At 36.3% G+C, this 17719-nt stretch overlaps 1 protein-coding gene across 3 annotated transcripts; it reads right to left on the bottom strand.

The window, feature by feature from the left end:
• Window positions 1–7303: 7303 nt before the first annotated feature.
• On the bottom strand, window positions 7304–15287 carry Osi19 (DUF1676 domain-containing protein Osi19). Of its 3 annotated transcripts, XM_073964181.1 has the most exons (5): window positions 15165–15287; window positions 14798–15058; window positions 14476–14731; window positions 14195–14376; window positions 7304–7958 (listed from the first exon to the last, which is right to left on the bottom strand). In XM_073964181.1, the coding sequence occupies exons 2-5, from the start codon at window positions 14987–14989 to the stop codon at window positions 7821–7823; spliced, it is 768 nt and encodes a 255-aa protein (XP_073820282.1). In that variant the 5' UTR covers window positions 14990–15058; window positions 15165–15287; the 3' UTR covers window positions 7304–7820. The 3 variants fall into 3 exon arrangements, with proteins under 3 accessions (XP_073820282.1, XP_073820281.1, XP_073820283.1); XM_073964180.1 differs by lacking the exon at window positions 15165–15287 and having other exon boundaries at window positions 14798–15070; XM_073964182.1 differs by lacking the exon at window positions 15165–15287 and having other exon boundaries at window positions 14503–14731; window positions 14798–15070.
• Between the last annotated feature and the right edge of the window lie 2432 nt (window positions 15288–17719).

Below are 17719 nucleotides of genomic sequence, written 5' to 3'. Positions count from 1 at the left end.
TGGTGCTAACTAGCTGATGAATACACCTTATCAGCGTGTCGCCTCCGGTTTTGAACAGCTCGGCTGGTAAGCCATCGGCCCCTGCTGCCTTATTATTCTTCAGCCGATTTATTGCTGTCTTTACCTCATCTTGGCTGGGCGGTATACATTTAATACCATCTTCTGAGATTGGGACTGTGGTATCTTCGTCGTCTTCGCTGCTATTGGATACCAACAGATTTGAAAAATGTTCTTTCCATATCCTGAGTACACTATCTGTATCAGTTACCAAATTACCTTGCTGGTCTCTACAGGAGGATGTGCCTGTACCAAAGCCATCAGTTTGATGCTTGACTCTTTGGTAGAATTTTCGGACTTCATTCTGGCTCCTGTACATCTCGATTTTTTCACACTCCCGCTTTTCCATCTCTCTCTTTTTCCTGCGGAAAAGACGTTTCTCCTCTCTCCTTCTCTCCCTGTATCTCTCTCGTGCGCTACGCGTTGCTACGGATTGTAAAGTAGCCTTATATGCCGCATTTTTCTCTTCGGTGGCAGCACGACACTCCTCATCATACCATGGATTCCTTGGTGGAGGTCTCTGGTATCCAAGTATGGATTTTGCGGCTGTTTGCATGGAGTGGGCAATGCTTTGCCATTGCGCTGATATGTTATCGGGATGAGGAGGGCTTTGATTAAGCAATTGGGCTAGTTGAGTGGAATATGCTGTGGCTATCTGTTGTGATTGCAGCTTACCGATGTCTAACTTTCGTGTTGTGTCTGTTCGTACTTTGTTTGCTACGTTTAAGCGGGTGCGTACCTTTGCTGCAACAAGGTAGTGGTCCGAATCAATGTTTGCGCCTCGGAACGATCGTACATCCAACACGCTCGATGAATGTCTTCCATCTATCACAACATGATCAATTTGGTTTCTTGTTTTCTGATCTGGAGACAGCCAGGTGCCCTTATGAATATCGAGATGATTAAATCTGGTACTGCTAACTACCATGTTTTTTGCAGCTGCAAAGTCTATCAGTCTCATACCATTGTCAGATGTTTCACTGTGGAGACTGAATTTCCCGACTGTTGGGCCAAAGATATTCTCCTTTCCAATTTTGGCATTAAAATCGCCTAGAATGATTTTAATGTCATGGGCAGGGCAACGGTCATATGTTTCTTCTAAGCGCTCGTAAAATATATCTTTGGTCTGTTCGTCCTTTTCTTCAGTGGGAGCATGAGCGCAAATAAAGCTGATGTTGAAGAATTTAGCTTTTATTCGAATTGCAGCAAGTCTTTCATTCACTGGAGTGAAGCTGGATACAAGATGTTTTAGTCTCCGACTAACTACGAATCCACAACCAAACTCATGCTTTACGTCATGGCAGCTATAATACAGTGCGTCACCTTTAGGTGTTGTTGTGACGCCTTTCCCAATCCATCGCATTTCCTGTATGGCAGTAATATCGGTCTTGTACTTTTCAAGTACGTCTGCCAATGCGAAGACTGCACCTTCTCTATAAAGAGTAAGAACATTCCAGGTGCAGATTCGCAGATCATGGTCCTTAAAACGTTTGCGGGGTTCGTCAACTTTAGAGGGGTTTGTTTTTCTTTTCTTTCGTTTTTTCATAGTAGGCTGTTTTTACTAGGGGAGGGTTACTAGCCCGACGCCCAAACCCAAGTTTTTAACGTTCTTATGGGTGAACGCGCGGCACATGTTAGCTCACTACCTTTAACGGGTGTTAAAGGCAGTTCCCCAGGTGACACCACGGGTAGGTCAGTGTCCACTTGGGATGAAAGAGGGACCAAGATAAATCCTGGGCTTTGCCATGTTAAAACCGGTCAGGACCGTTCCTTGGTATCTTCCATCCCCTACGTATATGGGACCTATACCAAAACATAAACACTGACGATTTTTAGTGAAGAAGTTTCGTAACCACTTTGTCAAATGTCATATGTTTTTTTATTCCTCTTGGGAACATAGGACTTCTACAAAGTTAGTCCATCTTAATCTATCATGACATAATACTTTAAATTTATCGAATGATTGTCTTCTTCAGGTCTGCATGCACTGTTCTCCGTCAAGTATTCTTTGGTCGGCCAGTGCGCATTGCTCCTTGGGGGTTCCATTCGAGGGCTGCCCTTGGAATAGCTTCTGGGGGCTTTCGGAGGGTATGCCCAATCCATTTCCATTTCCGCCTAATGATTTGCTTTCCAATCTTCTCTTCATTAGTTAAGGTTAGCAGATCGACATTGGAAATTGTATTGTAGAATCCGTAGGCATTTGTTGACAAAAGTTTGCAGCCGTTGGGATATGCTCTTAGACATGAGCCATGTTTCGCTTCCGTATAAAAGTGTGGACTTAACGCATGAATTAAAAAGTCTTATTTTTGTTTTAAGGGAGATCTGAGTGGCCCTCCAGGTCTTGTTTAGACGACCAAAAGCAGATCTCGCTTTTTTGAGTCTGTTTGTTACATCTTCTTACGCGCTGTTGTTGGTTGCCATTATACTTCCCAGATAGCAGAAATTGTTCGTATAGCTAACTATGTGATTTTCAATCACGAAGTGGTTGTCTATTGTGTTGTTTAATCGCATCGCATATGTTTTTTCTGTATTGATTTCAAGACCGTAGACAGTAGACATATGTCGTCCGCATAATCTAAGTCTTCTAGATGTTGGTTGAAATTCCAGACAATTCCTCTTTTCTGCTTGCTCAATTTTATCATTATCTCGTCAAGAACGATGGCAAAAAGTAGTGGTGATAGTGGGTAGCCTTGTTTTACACCGGCGTTGGTACAAAAACGTTCGCTGATCATCCCATTGTGCCTCAAATGCAAAGAAGCATTTTGGTACATCGCTCGTATTAAATTAACAATTTTTGCTGGAACGCCCTTCGAGTACAATACATTCCATATTGCTGTCCGCTTTATCCAGTCAAAAGCTTTTTTTCTTCTACACACTGTTTCATAATTATTCGGAGTGTGTTCGTTTGATCCAAGCACTAATCTTAGCGTTCTTACGTTCCAATGTCCTATTCCTATCCTTTTCCGTGTGCCAATAGTAGTCATCGAGTTGGGGGGTTCATTTACGTTTATTTCGGTAGAAGTTTCTGTAATCGTTGTGAATTTCGGATTAGTGGGTGATTGGCCTGCTGAAGCCTATGATGGTACTGGGGCTGCCAGATTAGAGATGCCATCCCACCTCAATCATTCACATTTACAAAGCGAACCGCTTGCTTCAAGACCGACGTCCGCATTCCGCTGTACGAGTGCCGCTTACACGGGTTCCGTTAAGCCACCCGCTAACCAAAGATAGCCATACTGGTCGCTGCGACTTCTGCCCATCGTTTGTACTAAGGGACCAGCTGCCGTCCCTTAGGCTAGATTTTGGTCACCCTCGGGTATTTTATTTCCCCGATATCCATCTTGCATTATCTACAAGTAGAAAGTCCCCAAATCGCCAATGGGAGGGTCCCGATGGGGGATCTAGCAAACTCCACATGGGCAAATGTCATATTACAGCTAGTTAAAAATGTTCAAGAAGCTTCGTGGCCACAGAGAACCTCAAATGTCAAATTAAAATTTTTTGCTAAAATCTTCAAAATACCGAAAATAGGGAGGTACCGTTATATGGGGGCTAAACCCAAACGTGCACCTATGTTGACGATTGTTAGTGGAGAAGTTTCGTGACCACAGAGAACCTCAAATGTCAAATTACAGCTAGTTCCGTTAAAAATTGTAGATAAAACCATCAAACCGTTATATGGGGGCTATAGCAAAACGTGGACTTATATTGACGATTTTTTGTGGATAAGTTTCGTGTCCACTGAGAACATCAAATGACAAATTACAGCTAGTTCGGGTAAAATTGTAGCTAAGATCCTCCTATACCTCCTATACTAAAAACTTTCCGCTAGAAATTTGTCGGTATAGATGGATGTTTTGATATAGACCCACACAACGGTAACGGCATTTTATGGGTGTTTTACAGTGTTATACCGAAATTGTTGAAATTTGGTATTTAGTCTTCTTCATAAACGAAAGGAAACTAACTGCCCCATTTTACTTCAATTCAACTCGTGGGGTAGGTTATAACAAGTTCGACCCGGCCGAACTTAACACCGTTCTTACTTGTTTTCGTAATAATTTTGGCATCAATTGCTCAGCCTCTAGATAACGTAGAGACTTCATCGGTTTTCTTCATCTTCTTGTTCCATATATAGCTAAGAATACCTCGTTTAAAAATCTGCGCTCTATATTTTCTCATTCAAAATTGTACAATTCGTTTAAAACGAATAAATTGTTTACAAAACTGGGAGTATCGCTCTTTCTCTCCCTCTCTCTGCAAGAAACTAGTTTTTATACCCTACACCACTATGTGGTAAGGGGTATTATGTGTTAGTGCATTTGTATGTAACATACAAAAGGAAGCGAGATAGACCCATAGTTCCTTCTAGGGATATACATAGAATCACTTTCTGAGTCGATTTATGCATGTCCGTCCGTCCGTCCGTCCGTTCGCAACATACAGGTCGCATTTGTTGACAGATTTCGCTGAAAATTGGGGAATACCATTTTTTTAGCCGTCGGAAGATCAAGTTCGAAGATGGGATATATCGGTCCACGTTTTGGTATAGACCCCATATAACGGTACCCCCCGATTTACGGTATTTTGACGTTTTCAGCTACATTTTCAGACCGATTTGGCTATAATTTGACATTTAGGGTTCTTAAGTGTCAATAAACTTATATAACATAACTTGTGGACATAGGTCCACGTTTTGGTATAGCCCCCATATAACGGTACCCCCCGATTTGCGGTATTTTGACGTTTTTAGCTACATTTTCAGATTGATTTAGCTATAACTTGACATTTAGGGTTCTTAAGTATCAATAAACTTATATAACAAAAGTTGTGGACATAGGTCCACGTTTTGGTATAGCCCCCATATAACGGTACCCCCCAATTTACGGTATTTTGACGTTTTTAGCTACATTTTCAGACCGATGTAGCTATAATTTAACATTTAGGGTTCTTAAGTGTCAATAAACTTATATAACAAAAGTTGTGGACACAGGTCCCCGTTTTGGTATAGCCCCCATATAACGGTGCCCCCCGATTTACGGTGTTTTGATGTTTTTAGCTACATTTTCAGACCGATATAGCTATAATTTGACATTTAGGGTTCTTAAGTATCAATAAACTTATATAACAAAAGTTGTTGACATAGGTCCACGTTTTGGTATAGCCCCCATATAACGGTACCCTCCGATTTGCGGTATTTTGACGTTTTTAGCTACATTTTCAGACCGATGTAGCTATAATTTGACATTTAGGGTTCTTAAATGTCAATAAACTTATATAACAAAAGTTGTGGACATAGGTCCACGTTTCGGTATGGCCCCATATAACGGTACCCCCCGATTTACAGTATTTTGACAGTTTTAGCTACATTTTCAGACCGATTTAGCTATATTTTGACACTTAGGGTTCTTAAGTGTCAATAAACTTATATAACCAAACTTGTGGACATAGATCCACGTTTTGGTATAGCCCCCATATAACGGTAACCCCGATTTGCGGTGTTTTGACGTTTGTAGCTACATTTTCAGACCGATGTAGCTATAATTTGACATTTAAAGTTCTTAAATGTCAATAAACTTATATGACAAAACTTGTGGACATAGGTCCACGTTTTGGTATAGCCCCCATATAACGGTTCATTTAAGTTCATATTTTCGTATAGCCCAGATACCTCCGAACTATCTGTTAATGACATTTGAAGTTCCCACGTTATGTACCGATTTTCGATATTTTGAAGATTCTAGCTAAATTTTTTAACCGAATTAGGAGTTATTTGACATTAAAGGCTGCCATCAAAAACTGTCAACATAGGTCCATGTTTTATTATAACTTCTATATAACAGTACCTCCCAATTTCTAGCCCACCAAAAATCGTCAACATACATAATTAGATATAGGCACCATAAAAAAGGGCCTCCCGAATGAAGCATAAATGTACATAAACATTATCTGACATTTTAACGTACCCACTTAAAGTTGGGGACAGGAATGAAAAGTAATTATTCCATTTTAGTTCAGAATATTTTATGGTGGAGGGTATGAAAAGTTCGGCCCGGCCGAACTTAATGCTTTTTTACTTGTTTACACATGAAATAATTTTGCCAATTATTTCGGGAATAGTGGTGTAGGTTATCACATAATTACCAAAGCTGACTATTGATATGCCTTACTCGTTTTAATTTATGTGATTTCTCAATATAAATTTATATATACTTTGTCCATTTAAACATGTATTGAAAGTGAAAACAAGTGAAAATAAGAAATTTCTTAAAGAAAAACAACAATGATTACCTTGATGGACGTGAAGTTATTCGACAAATGGACGTGCCTGGCAATCAATTATGTGGAGAAATTCAATTCGGGCAATAAAAAAACAATAGTTAATGTGATGACTATTTAGGTAATTTCAGCAATTAGTTATTGGCCAAACACAATATGGGAAAGGGAATTCCGTAAGGGAAATTTCTTTGTGATGACAATTAGAGGGAGGGAGTGGAGGAATGAAGTAACGTTTTTGGAAATTGGTATGGTAGGCGGTGAGGGAAATCGATTAAAAATGTTAGGTATTTATTGTGTATTTAAATTAAAAAAAAAAAAAAAACAAATTGTCAAGTTAATTTTTAAAAGAAGTCCGATCCTTCAATAAAAAAGAAAAACTTTTTATTTGTGTCTCACAAGTAAATAATCTTGCTATTTTTATTCTACCATATTTTTACATAAACATTTTTGTCTAGCCTGGTGTTAACAAAATAACACGCGTAGGCCTATTACTTAAGCTGTGCACCCCTTCCATTATCAATGATTAAAATTTGCCTTAGAATTACCGCTTGTGTAATCAACTCTCATACCCTATATTTAATTTATCCTCCTTTATGAGGCATGTCTGTTGACTCAAAATAATAAGGGATTGCTTTAGATTCCTTTGAAATCTGGCGTTAATTATAACAAAATATTTTGTTACCAAATATGCCGTGTAAAGTATTTAGCAATTTTCGTGTTAATTACCCTTATACCATTACCAAACCCAAATGGCTTAAAGATCCCTTGCTTTAAAAAGCTTCCACAACAAAAAACACTTTGAAATTCTTATAAAAAAGCAAAAACAATATACAGTTTTTTTATTTTCTTACATTTTTTATTCTTTATGTTTTCTTTTTTTCTTTTCTTTTAAGATTACAAATAATAAATAAATTAATTAAAGCGAAAAATAAATAAATATTTTATATATAAATAAATAAGGTAGCAATCAACTAAAAGTTAAAGAAAGAACCCAAACTGTTGATGTTGGGCATCAACAAGAATTACACAAAAAACGTCCATTTCATTTATAATAAAACTAATCTATAAATGAAAAATTCTTTGGAATTAATGATGCTGTAAATGCGAACTGACACGACACATTGTACGGTGAATGAATGAATGTTTGCTGTAAGCCGGAAACAGGAAAATTGACATAACCAGCCAGCAAATGGATGGATGCATGGACGAAAGGCTTTGCACAGAAGAGAAAAAATCAATCATTATTAACAATTTGTGCCCACTTCAATAAAGAAGAAGGACCTTCTTCAAGAGTTCTTTTGTTCATTGTTGTTACACATTTCAGCACTTCAGTTTGTGTGTTTTTTTTTCTACTGAACGCTTTCCTTTGTTTTTCTTGCCTTTCTTTTTCGTTGTTTTGTTTTCAGTTTCCGTTAGGAGGGCAGGGTATGGGTAAGGTTTGAGGCGGTTTATTTGGTTGTCTGTTTGTTGTTGCTCCATAAAGCTTAGTTGTAAGCATTATAGGCCAAAGTTTGGGCAGCGGGGTTTGTTTCATATTGCTCTACACTAGAAATAGAACTGACTGAACGACCATCCCAAGGACCGTGAGCAGTAATGTGGGCTGAATGATGTTCAGAGGCGATCTGTAAAAAACGCAAGAAAATGTGAAGAATAAAAAATTAATAAAATGTAATTAATTTTCAAGACATTAACGATTATTTCATTAATTCAATCAAGAGAGATTCATATCGAAAACATTTCCATTCACATCATAATTAATGAAGCAAAATTTTATATTAACTCTGTTGGAATTGGTTTTGTTAGGTATTTTTTTCATTTTAGCTCACATTGTAGACGTTTCGATGGAGATAATGATTTATTTATTTAATGTTTGACGTTTTATTAATTTATTCTCGCAAATTCGGATAAAAAAACAAAAAAAAAAAATTTGCAAATGTTGCAGGTGTAATGTTGATGCAACATTGAGAGATGTTGCGTTTCATCATTATGAAATGCTGCATCAAAATGCTTGATTGTTGAGGTAAAAATTGTATAGTTTTGAGCAGATTTCCGTAAATGAAGAAAAGTTGTTGACGACGATTTGTAGAGTTTAAGTGAATAGTTTACAATTTCAAAATTTTGACAAACATGGTGGAATGTTGGGAAACATTTTCTGATATTGAGATAACAATTAAGACTTTTGAATAGCCAAGAATTCACTATATTGATTACGATGCTTCGAAATTAGTGGTGTTGGTGATGGGTTGTGGAGCCTGCTCAAAATCTTTGTGAAATCTTGCCCTTCAACATTGTGAAATGTTGCATCAATATGTTTGGACGTTGAGGTAAAATTTTTATAGTTTTGATCAAACTTCCCGAAATGAAACCAACTTGTTGAAATGTCTGGTCTAATTGCAACGATTACTAATAATTGAGTGAATAGTTTACATGGTTTAAGATTTCAAAAAGTTGACAAAACATGGTGGTGGTGGAGGTGAAGAAGCTAAGACTTCGCTATATTGGTTATGTAGCCTCGAAATTAGTGGTGATGGGTTATGAAGCCAAGTTGTAGTTTACATGGCTTACAATTTCAAAATGTTGACAAAACATGGTGGAATGCTGGGAAACATTTTCAGATATTGAGATAACAATTAAGACTTTTGAAGGTGCAGTTTAATAGCTAAGGCTTCGCCATATTTGTTATGAAGCCTTCGAAATTTGTGGTAATGGATTATGGAGCCAAATCCAAATCGTTTTGAAATGTGAAATTTTGCAGTTCAACATTGTGAAATGTTGCATCAACATTGTGAAATGTTGCATCAACATTGTGAAATGTTGCATCAACATGTTTGGACGTTGCGGTAAAAATTGCATAGTTTTGATCAAATAATGATAATGAAACCAAGTAGTTGAAATGTTGTTCTAATGACGACGATTTCTAGAAATTGAGTGAATAGTTTACATGATTTACAATTTCACAATGTTGAGGTGGTGGAGTTGAAGAAGCTAAGGCTTCGCTATATTAGAATGAAGCCTCGAAATTTGTGGTTATGGATTATGGAGCTTGCTCCAAATCTTTATGAAATGTGAAATTTTGCGGTTCAACATTGTAAAATTTAGCATCAACATGTTTGAATGTTGAGATAAAAATAGTTTTGATCAGATTTCCGGAAATAAAATCAAGTCTCTGAAATGTGAGGTCTTCTTCTAATAGCGACGATTTGTAGAGATTAAGTTAATAGTGTTATTTGAAATGTTGCATCAACACGTTGAAGTATAAATTGTACAGTTTTGATCCGATTTCCGAAGATGAAACCAAGTTGTTGAAATTTCGCTCTAATGAAGACGATTTCTAGCGATTCAGTGAATGGTTTACATGATATACAATTTCTAATGAAGACGATTTCTAGCGATTTAGTGAATAGTTTACATGGCATACAATTTCAAAATGTTGACAAAACATGGTGGAATGTTGGGAAACATTTTCAGATTTTGACTTAACAATTAAGGCCTTTGGAAGTGAAACCTTATAACTAAGGCTATTATTGGTTATGAAGCCTTGAAATTTGTGGTCACGGATTATGGAGTCTGCTTTAAATTTGTATGTGTTTCCATAATTTGTAGAGTAATCCCTACACAGCAGAATTATGTCTATTGCCCTTTTTATGAACTGAAATCTGCTCTTCTTAAGAACTTAAATTTTCTGAAACCCTCTTAACGAAACGACGATTTTTCAAAATTTAATAACGTCCTATCACGGTTCAAAATGAGATAACATTTGAACTTGAATTAAGATTTGATTTTAAATCAATATTTTAATGTTGAGAAAACAATCATGTTTTGAGCGGACTTGAACTGTTTATGCATATAGGTAAGGTCACGATCCGTTGGCGATGTTAATTTGGCTTTAATGTGCACTCGAAATACTCCAATAGCTCCAAAATTGATTGTGATATAGATAAATTAGGATTATGGTTATTATTCTGAACTAGAAAATATTTCACAATTTTTGCAATCTATTTACGACAGGACAATACGTTTTTTTTGGCGAAAATTCCATAAATTTGAGTAATGAATTTACTTAACTCACAGTTAAGTCGATATTTTTCGATTTGCGACAACATTGTGAAATGTTTAGTCAACATATTCCGATGTTGAGATTACATTGTGATATATTTACTCAATATTTTCCTATGTTGAGACAACCCTGTGAAAAGGTTTGTCAACATTTTACGATGTTGAGATAACATTGTGGAATGTTTAGTTTAGATTTCGACGTTGAGACAACATATCTGTACGATAACTGAAAAGTTTATACAAATTTTACAAAATTCTGTTCGATAACAAACTTGTTCAGTAAAAGAGAAATGAGAAGTACTTGCAAGAACTTGCAGATACTTTTACTTGCGAAGTTATCGAACAGGCCTAACATTGTCAAATGTTAAGGCAACATTTTCCGATGTTGCGACAACATTGTGAACTGTTTAGCAAATATTTTCCGATGTTGAGACAACACGGTGAAATGTTTATGCAACATTTTCCGATGTTGCAACAACATTGTGAAATGTTTAGGAAATATTTTCCGATGTTGAGACAATATTGTGAAATATTTAGTCAACATTTTCCAAAGTTGAGACAACATTGTGAAATATTTGGGCAACATTTTTCAATGTTGAGACAACATTGTGAACTATTTGGGCAACATTTTCCAATGTTCAGAAAACAATGTGAAATGTTTAGTCAACATTTCCCGATGTTGAAATAACATTGTGAAACGTTTAGTTAACATTCCGATGGTGAGACAACCTCCTGCGTCGAGACATACATATATAGGCTAGGCTCGAAAGATGAAGCCTAACTGCTAAGACCACGTTTTCTCAGAAGGGCAAAGAAGTCCCTCAATTCCTGCAATCCGCATAATGGAACGAAAACTTAGAGGTCCCATGCAACTAAAGCAAGAATATATTAGACAGAAGTAATAAAATTTTCTATTAAAGCACCAAAAAGGTTTATTATTAATCAAAAGCAAATCTAACATTCATGGAAGTGCATAAAATATGCTTAAAAGTTGAGTGTTGTGTAGCTTTTGTAGACTGGATCTATATTGACTTGCGCCATGTTTTCAAGTAATGCAGCGAAAGTCGATAAGGATTCGCCAGCAAAAAGTCATCAAATACTGTTATGAGTTGGAGTGAAAACGTCAATGTAAATCTCAATGAAATCAATGAAATGAGAACATTTGAGAACAACTCAAAAGAATCAGGGTGTTTGGACAATTATTTTGAGTTTGGGTGCTGGAATAATGTATGTCGGACCAATGTTCTATGTCAAATAAGGACTATAAGATACCAGAAAAATTCGATTCAGCTTTGAATCACTGATTAGCAAATACATTTTTGGGTCAACAATGTTCAATATTTGTTCTTTATCAGCTGTTCCTTCAACATTATCAATGCTGAGACAAAATTCGTCAATATTGAAGAACATGTTTGTGGGATGCTTGCGACTCCTCCAATGTTGAGATATCTTCTAAATATACAGAGAACAAGTCAATCAACTTTTTGATATTGGAACAGCTCCTCTTAGTGTTGCAGAAGATTTTGTTGATAGGTATTTTATCAATTTAGAAGGAATTCTTCTCAATGTTGAGACAATATTTGTCGATGTTGAAGAACGTTCTTGGAAGACGCGTAACATCTCTCAATGTTAATCAATGAAGGAAATGTTCTCAATGCTAAGGCAACATTTGCCAATGTTGAAGAACATTTCTTGATGTTTATCTCACAATGCTGAAATAGCATATTTATAAGTTTAGAAAGAAATTTAACTTGATGATGTTAACGTGGCTTTTCTTGGTGCTAATGATGATCTTTTTATGTTGAAATACGATTTATTATTGCTGCATGAAAATATATTTATGCAGAGGCAACATTGTTCAATGTTGAGGAAGATGTTTTTGGTGACTGGCGATATATCTCAATGCATGTGATGGATGATTTTACGACATCTGAACAGTTTTTTTGATACTGAACATACAGAGGCAACACTTGTCCATGTACCAGAATATTTAGGGAAACATGTTTCAATGTTGAGATATATCTCAATGCATGTGATGGATGATTTTACGACATCTGAACAGTTTTTGTTTTTTGATATTGAACATTTATTTGTGTTGAGATACAATGTACCAATGTGGAAGCAATACTGGTTTATACTGAGGCAACACTTGTCAATGTAGCAGAATATTTAGTGATGGCTGGAGACATGTTTCAATGTTGAAATAACATATCAACATGTTGAGTTGACATTGTGACACAATTGATCGACACTAAAGTAACATTTGTCACTGTTGGAGAATATTTTGTGATGGTTAAAGACATACAATATTGCCATGACATATCTTCATGCTGAGGAAATCTTCTCAATTTTATAATTTTTAAAGAATCTCTTCTTTATAATGGAAAACATATTTCTATTTTGAGATACAATGTATCAATCTTGAAGCCACGCCTCGCAAAGCTATGGCAACATTTGTCGATGTTGCAGAACATTTTTTGGGATATCTGATGCAATTTTTCATGCTTAGAAAAAATTTCTCAATTTTATAATTTTGATTTAGTTCTTCTCTATGATGTTGAGATACTGTGTTTTAATTTATAAATGCTGTGGCAACATTTAGCAATGTTGGAGAACATTTTTTTATGCCGTGATATCTGATGTAAGTTTTTATTGCTGATACAACAAGTTGTGAGTCAATATTTCGCAGTACTGAAATATACTGACAATATTCTGCCTATCCGTGTACTCGATAATTTGTAATAATTACTACAAATTTGTCTAAAGTTGTTTCAGATGTTTCAGCAACATTTAGTGAAAATTATCTAGTACAAGGACAGACTTATTGACAAAACTTTGAATTAATTTTAGACAACAGTTTCTGTAATTTTGAAGCAACATTTTTTAGATTGAAGGTAATTTTTTTAATATTTCATATTTCAATATTAGTTGCCCGTTAAAATATGTTGAAGTAACACTTTGTAATGTTGGGAACGATTTTTTGTGAATTATTGGCACATGTTCATACAGTCTTGTTATTAGTTGAAATTAAAATGTAGAGCCACATTTTACTATATATATATATATATATATATATATATATATATATTTTTTCGAAGCTGAAAAAATGTCGAAGCAACACTTTGTAATGTTTGGGAAAAAGTTATGTGTTTGATGTTACGCGGCAACATTTTAAAGACCATTGTCTCCCGATTTAAAGGCATCTACTGACTTTCAATATTTGAAAATAATTTTTTCTTTCAAAATTTTACAGTCACTTGGTGATGTAATTGAATTTCGATATGAAACCCCTTTTGAAATGGATACGTTACGTTAGTAATGACCATGTTTGTTTTGTGGTTGTTGTTGTTGAGTGATTTTGGGATTATGGCTTTGTTATAGTAACGAACAATAAATTAACAACAGGGAAATGAGAGCCGAAATTCAAAAGGGTTTGACTGTTTAAAAGTGTCAAGAGTTCTTGGTTTGTTGATTGGTTGGTTGGTTGAATGAATGAGGCACGTGTGGGATGACGTCATAAGTAATTATATAATTACCTATTTATGTCTTTGGTTTTCTACGTTTTTTGGGAAAATTTCAAAAGAGGAATTTTTGTAAGAAAAATCTAAAAAATTCCCCTCGGCGTATACACTTTTTACTTAATCATAACACTTTTCTTTTCTTCACTCTCACTCTTTATGACATCCTTTGAATTTTGGCTCTCTCTCTTCGACATTTCCACTCTCACTCATTTTAACAACTCACAAAAGCCTAGAACAAGAAAAAGAAAATTCCCTTAAGTAAAATATTTATTCGAACTTACCTTTTTGCACACTTGGAAAATGGCCAAACCAACCGAGACAAGGAATGAGAAGAAACCCAAACCCAAGGCATTCAAAGCCTTAATTTTCAAGATACCAATAGCCATGGGGATGATGGTGATGGCCTTCAACAAGATCAAGACCATAATGGGCATGGCCATTTTACGCAAACGGTGTTTCTTGCCTGTAGGGATTGAAAGAATGAGAAGAAACGAAACAATGGCAAAGAGTTAATGGATTAGTGAACTTGTCATGCATAAACACAAAATAACATGCAACACACCCTTCTTGAAAATGCTTCCTTTCTTACCCTTGCCTTCGACGACACCGTCACCAGAGAATTTGACCTTCAGACTTAATTCGTCATCGGCCAAATTGCGTGAGGAGACAGTGACTTTGGCATCGGCCATAGGCAAGTCCATGGTAACATCATGACCCTTCAAATAGTTTTCGACAGCATCAACAAAACTGTTGCTAGAGGAACGGCCCTCAACGGCGGGAGCTTGATAACCATTAGCAGTGACTTCAAGATCATTGATCTAAAAAACAAAATGATGATTATTATTTTTAAAAGATTTTTCTTTTATTTGTCTTTCCCAACTTACCTTGAAGGCATCTTTGTTCACAACAGTGTCCACAAAACGCATAGCTCTGACCTTTACACAGGCCATGCTGTCACTACCACTTTCACATTTGGCATTCTCATCATCGATCATGCTTTGCATGTTGACGGCATGACAGCCAATGGCCGAAAGGCCCAATAAAGCCACAAGGATCATATGCTTCGAGGAAATCATTTTCTATATTTGGTTGTCCCGGCTATCCGTGAGCTACTCTACTACTTCTCAATGAATGAAACACCTGAGCTGTGGTCAGTGTGAAATGACAATTGCAAATAATAATTAAATTTCTATTGTCCACGTTTTTTATACTAAACATTAAACAGACACAAAAATAAAACAAACCACTGACCGAAAACAACAAAAAACGCTGAAATCAATCGATTTCTGGCTCTCACAAAGAAATTCACTGTCAATGGTGGATGTGTACAAAACTACAATGTAATGCTGCTGTTGTTGGCCAATTGAAATGACAGACATGGCCCTGCATTAACAGTTTACTCGTTCGTTTGGCCGTCCAAGCACCTGTAACACCAACAACTTTAGGGATCATGGCTGGCTGGCTGGCTGAGAGGCAACCATGGCTACCACCACTACTGCTACAACAATGGTTGTGTATGGTGGGTCAGGTTTTTGGGCTCAACCAAAAGCAACCAATTTTCTCATTCTCTCAAAGAGAGTCAATAATAGTAGGCTCTTACCCACACGTTGTTCATTTTTTGACCACTTAAGCGTATACTTAATATTTTTATGTGTTTGTTGTTATTATGCCATTGCTGCTTCCTACTTTTCTGCTGTGTGTATGTGCGTTTGTACATATTTCTTTTCTCAACACAAAAATTCATTCATGACTTTTTGCTGGCATTTGGGCATTGGGAATCTTCTCACGTTTTTTGGCTGCCGTTTTGTTGATGTGCACAAAAGAAATGTTTGATTTTTATTCAATAAAAATCGCATTTGTCGATTTACAATTGTCTGACTTCTTTGGTAGTGTATAATTGTTGGTTGGTTTTATTGTTGGTATTGTGGCTACCATTTTACGGCCTAACAAAATGGTCTAATGGCTGTTATTTTTGTTTGATAATTGTAATGTGATTAAAACGGCCTTATTTCATATTATTTCAATTTTCACCAAAAGTGCTTTGAACTTTTGTTGTTGTTCAAGCCCATCAAATTTCAATGAAATATATAAGTGAAGCCTTTATATTTTTGTTGAAAACATATATAAATCTCCTCGAATATAAATTCTCTGTTTTCCTAGAACTCTGTAACATTTTGCAATATATTTGCGTTGCTATTTCCTAAAGCCTTATTTATGGTTTCTACTGAAAATCTTCTTAAAAGTTATGAATTTAATTACAAAAGCTGTACACAAAAAAAGAAAAAAATATACAAAAAGAAAAAGAGTATAAGTTAGATAGACATCTAGTATTTTGTTGCTTTTTCAAAACACTATTTCGTTATGTAATTTATATTTATTTTATGGAAATGTCAAATAAAGTCTTAATTTCTTCTGCGGATTTTGTTTCATTTTCAGATGTTCTCTTCAAATGTATGTTCCTAATGGAATGCTGGAATTTGAATAACTTAATTGAAATGTAACCTCGAATTACGTCATGCCCCTTTATTTTCCAGCTAATAATACCAACAATCGAATTCACTATGCCGTATTCGAGAACAATATGTTTAGGAATGGGTAACTCTTATACATCCAATTATAAAACGGCATGATGTTTAGGCGGTGCAGTGATTTGAAGGATATTCGACAATAAAACAGGTATGGGAAATGTTGCCTTTTTGCGCTACATCAACTATTTTTGGTACATAGGTTAAGAAAAAATACCTCAGTACGAATTTGCATGCAAGCCTATTTTTGATTGATGCGGGTTTACACCGACTAACCCCGAGGGACCCGGGCCCCTCCCGAATTGACATTTTTTACACATTTTTGTATATTTCAAAAACATCAAATTTTGTCCGTTGGGCCTTCCTCGAAATGGTGTCGAGATGTATTTTTCTCTATGTCCCTGTGGTTTTATTTCTGCTTTAAGAAAAAAAAATATTATAAAAACGCTAACTATTTTAAAGAGCACAATTATCACTTAAAATTTATGATGAAGTAACTTAAGCGATGAATGACGTGACGTAGGGGATGCATGATACCAAGCAACGGTCTTGACCGGCTTTAACATGGCAAAGCCCAGGATTTATCTTGGTCCCTCTTTCATCTCAAGTGGACACTGACCTCCCCGTGATGTCACCTGGGGAGCTGCCTTTAACAACCGTCAAAGGTAGTGAGCTAACATGTGCCGCGCGTTCACCCACAAGAATGTTAAAAACTTGGGCTGGGCGTAGGGCTAGTAACTCACCCCGTCAAAACACCGCCTACTATGAAAAAAAAAAACAAAGAAAAAGAAGAAAAATAAACCCCTCTAAAGTTGACGAACCCCGCAAACGTTTTAAGGACCATGATCTGCGAATCTGCTCCTGGAATGCCAGGACTCTCAACAGAGCAGGTGCAGTTTGCGCACTGGCGGGTGTACTTGGTAAGTACAAAGCTAATATTATCGCCTTACAGGAAGTGCGATGGAACCGGGCAGACGTAAAAATAATAAACGATTACGTACTGTTTTGATTGCTTGAGTGGAGTATTATAGCTGCCATGAAACAAAACATGACCTAGGTGTTGCATTTATGGTAAATAGGAGGCTTAAAAATCTCGTCTCCAGCTTCACTCCGGTTGATGAGAGAATTGCCACAATCCGTATAAAAGCAAAGTTTTTTTAACATCAGTCTCACTGCGCTCATGCCCCGACCGAAGAGAAAGGTGAATAGACCAAGGATATATTCTACGAGCGCCTAGCGAGAGCATATGACCGCTGCCCTGGCCATGACATTAAGATTGTT

The sequence above is a fragment of the Musca autumnalis genome, unplaced genomic scaffold (assembly GCF_047663935.1).
Source record: "Musca autumnalis isolate F117 unplaced genomic scaffold, ASM4766393v1 scaffold_1, whole genome shotgun sequence".
In the NCBI taxonomy this organism is placed as follows: Eukaryota; Metazoa; Arthropoda; class Insecta; order Diptera; family Muscidae; genus Musca; species Musca autumnalis.
This window is presented reverse-complemented; position numbering and strand designations above follow the sequence as displayed.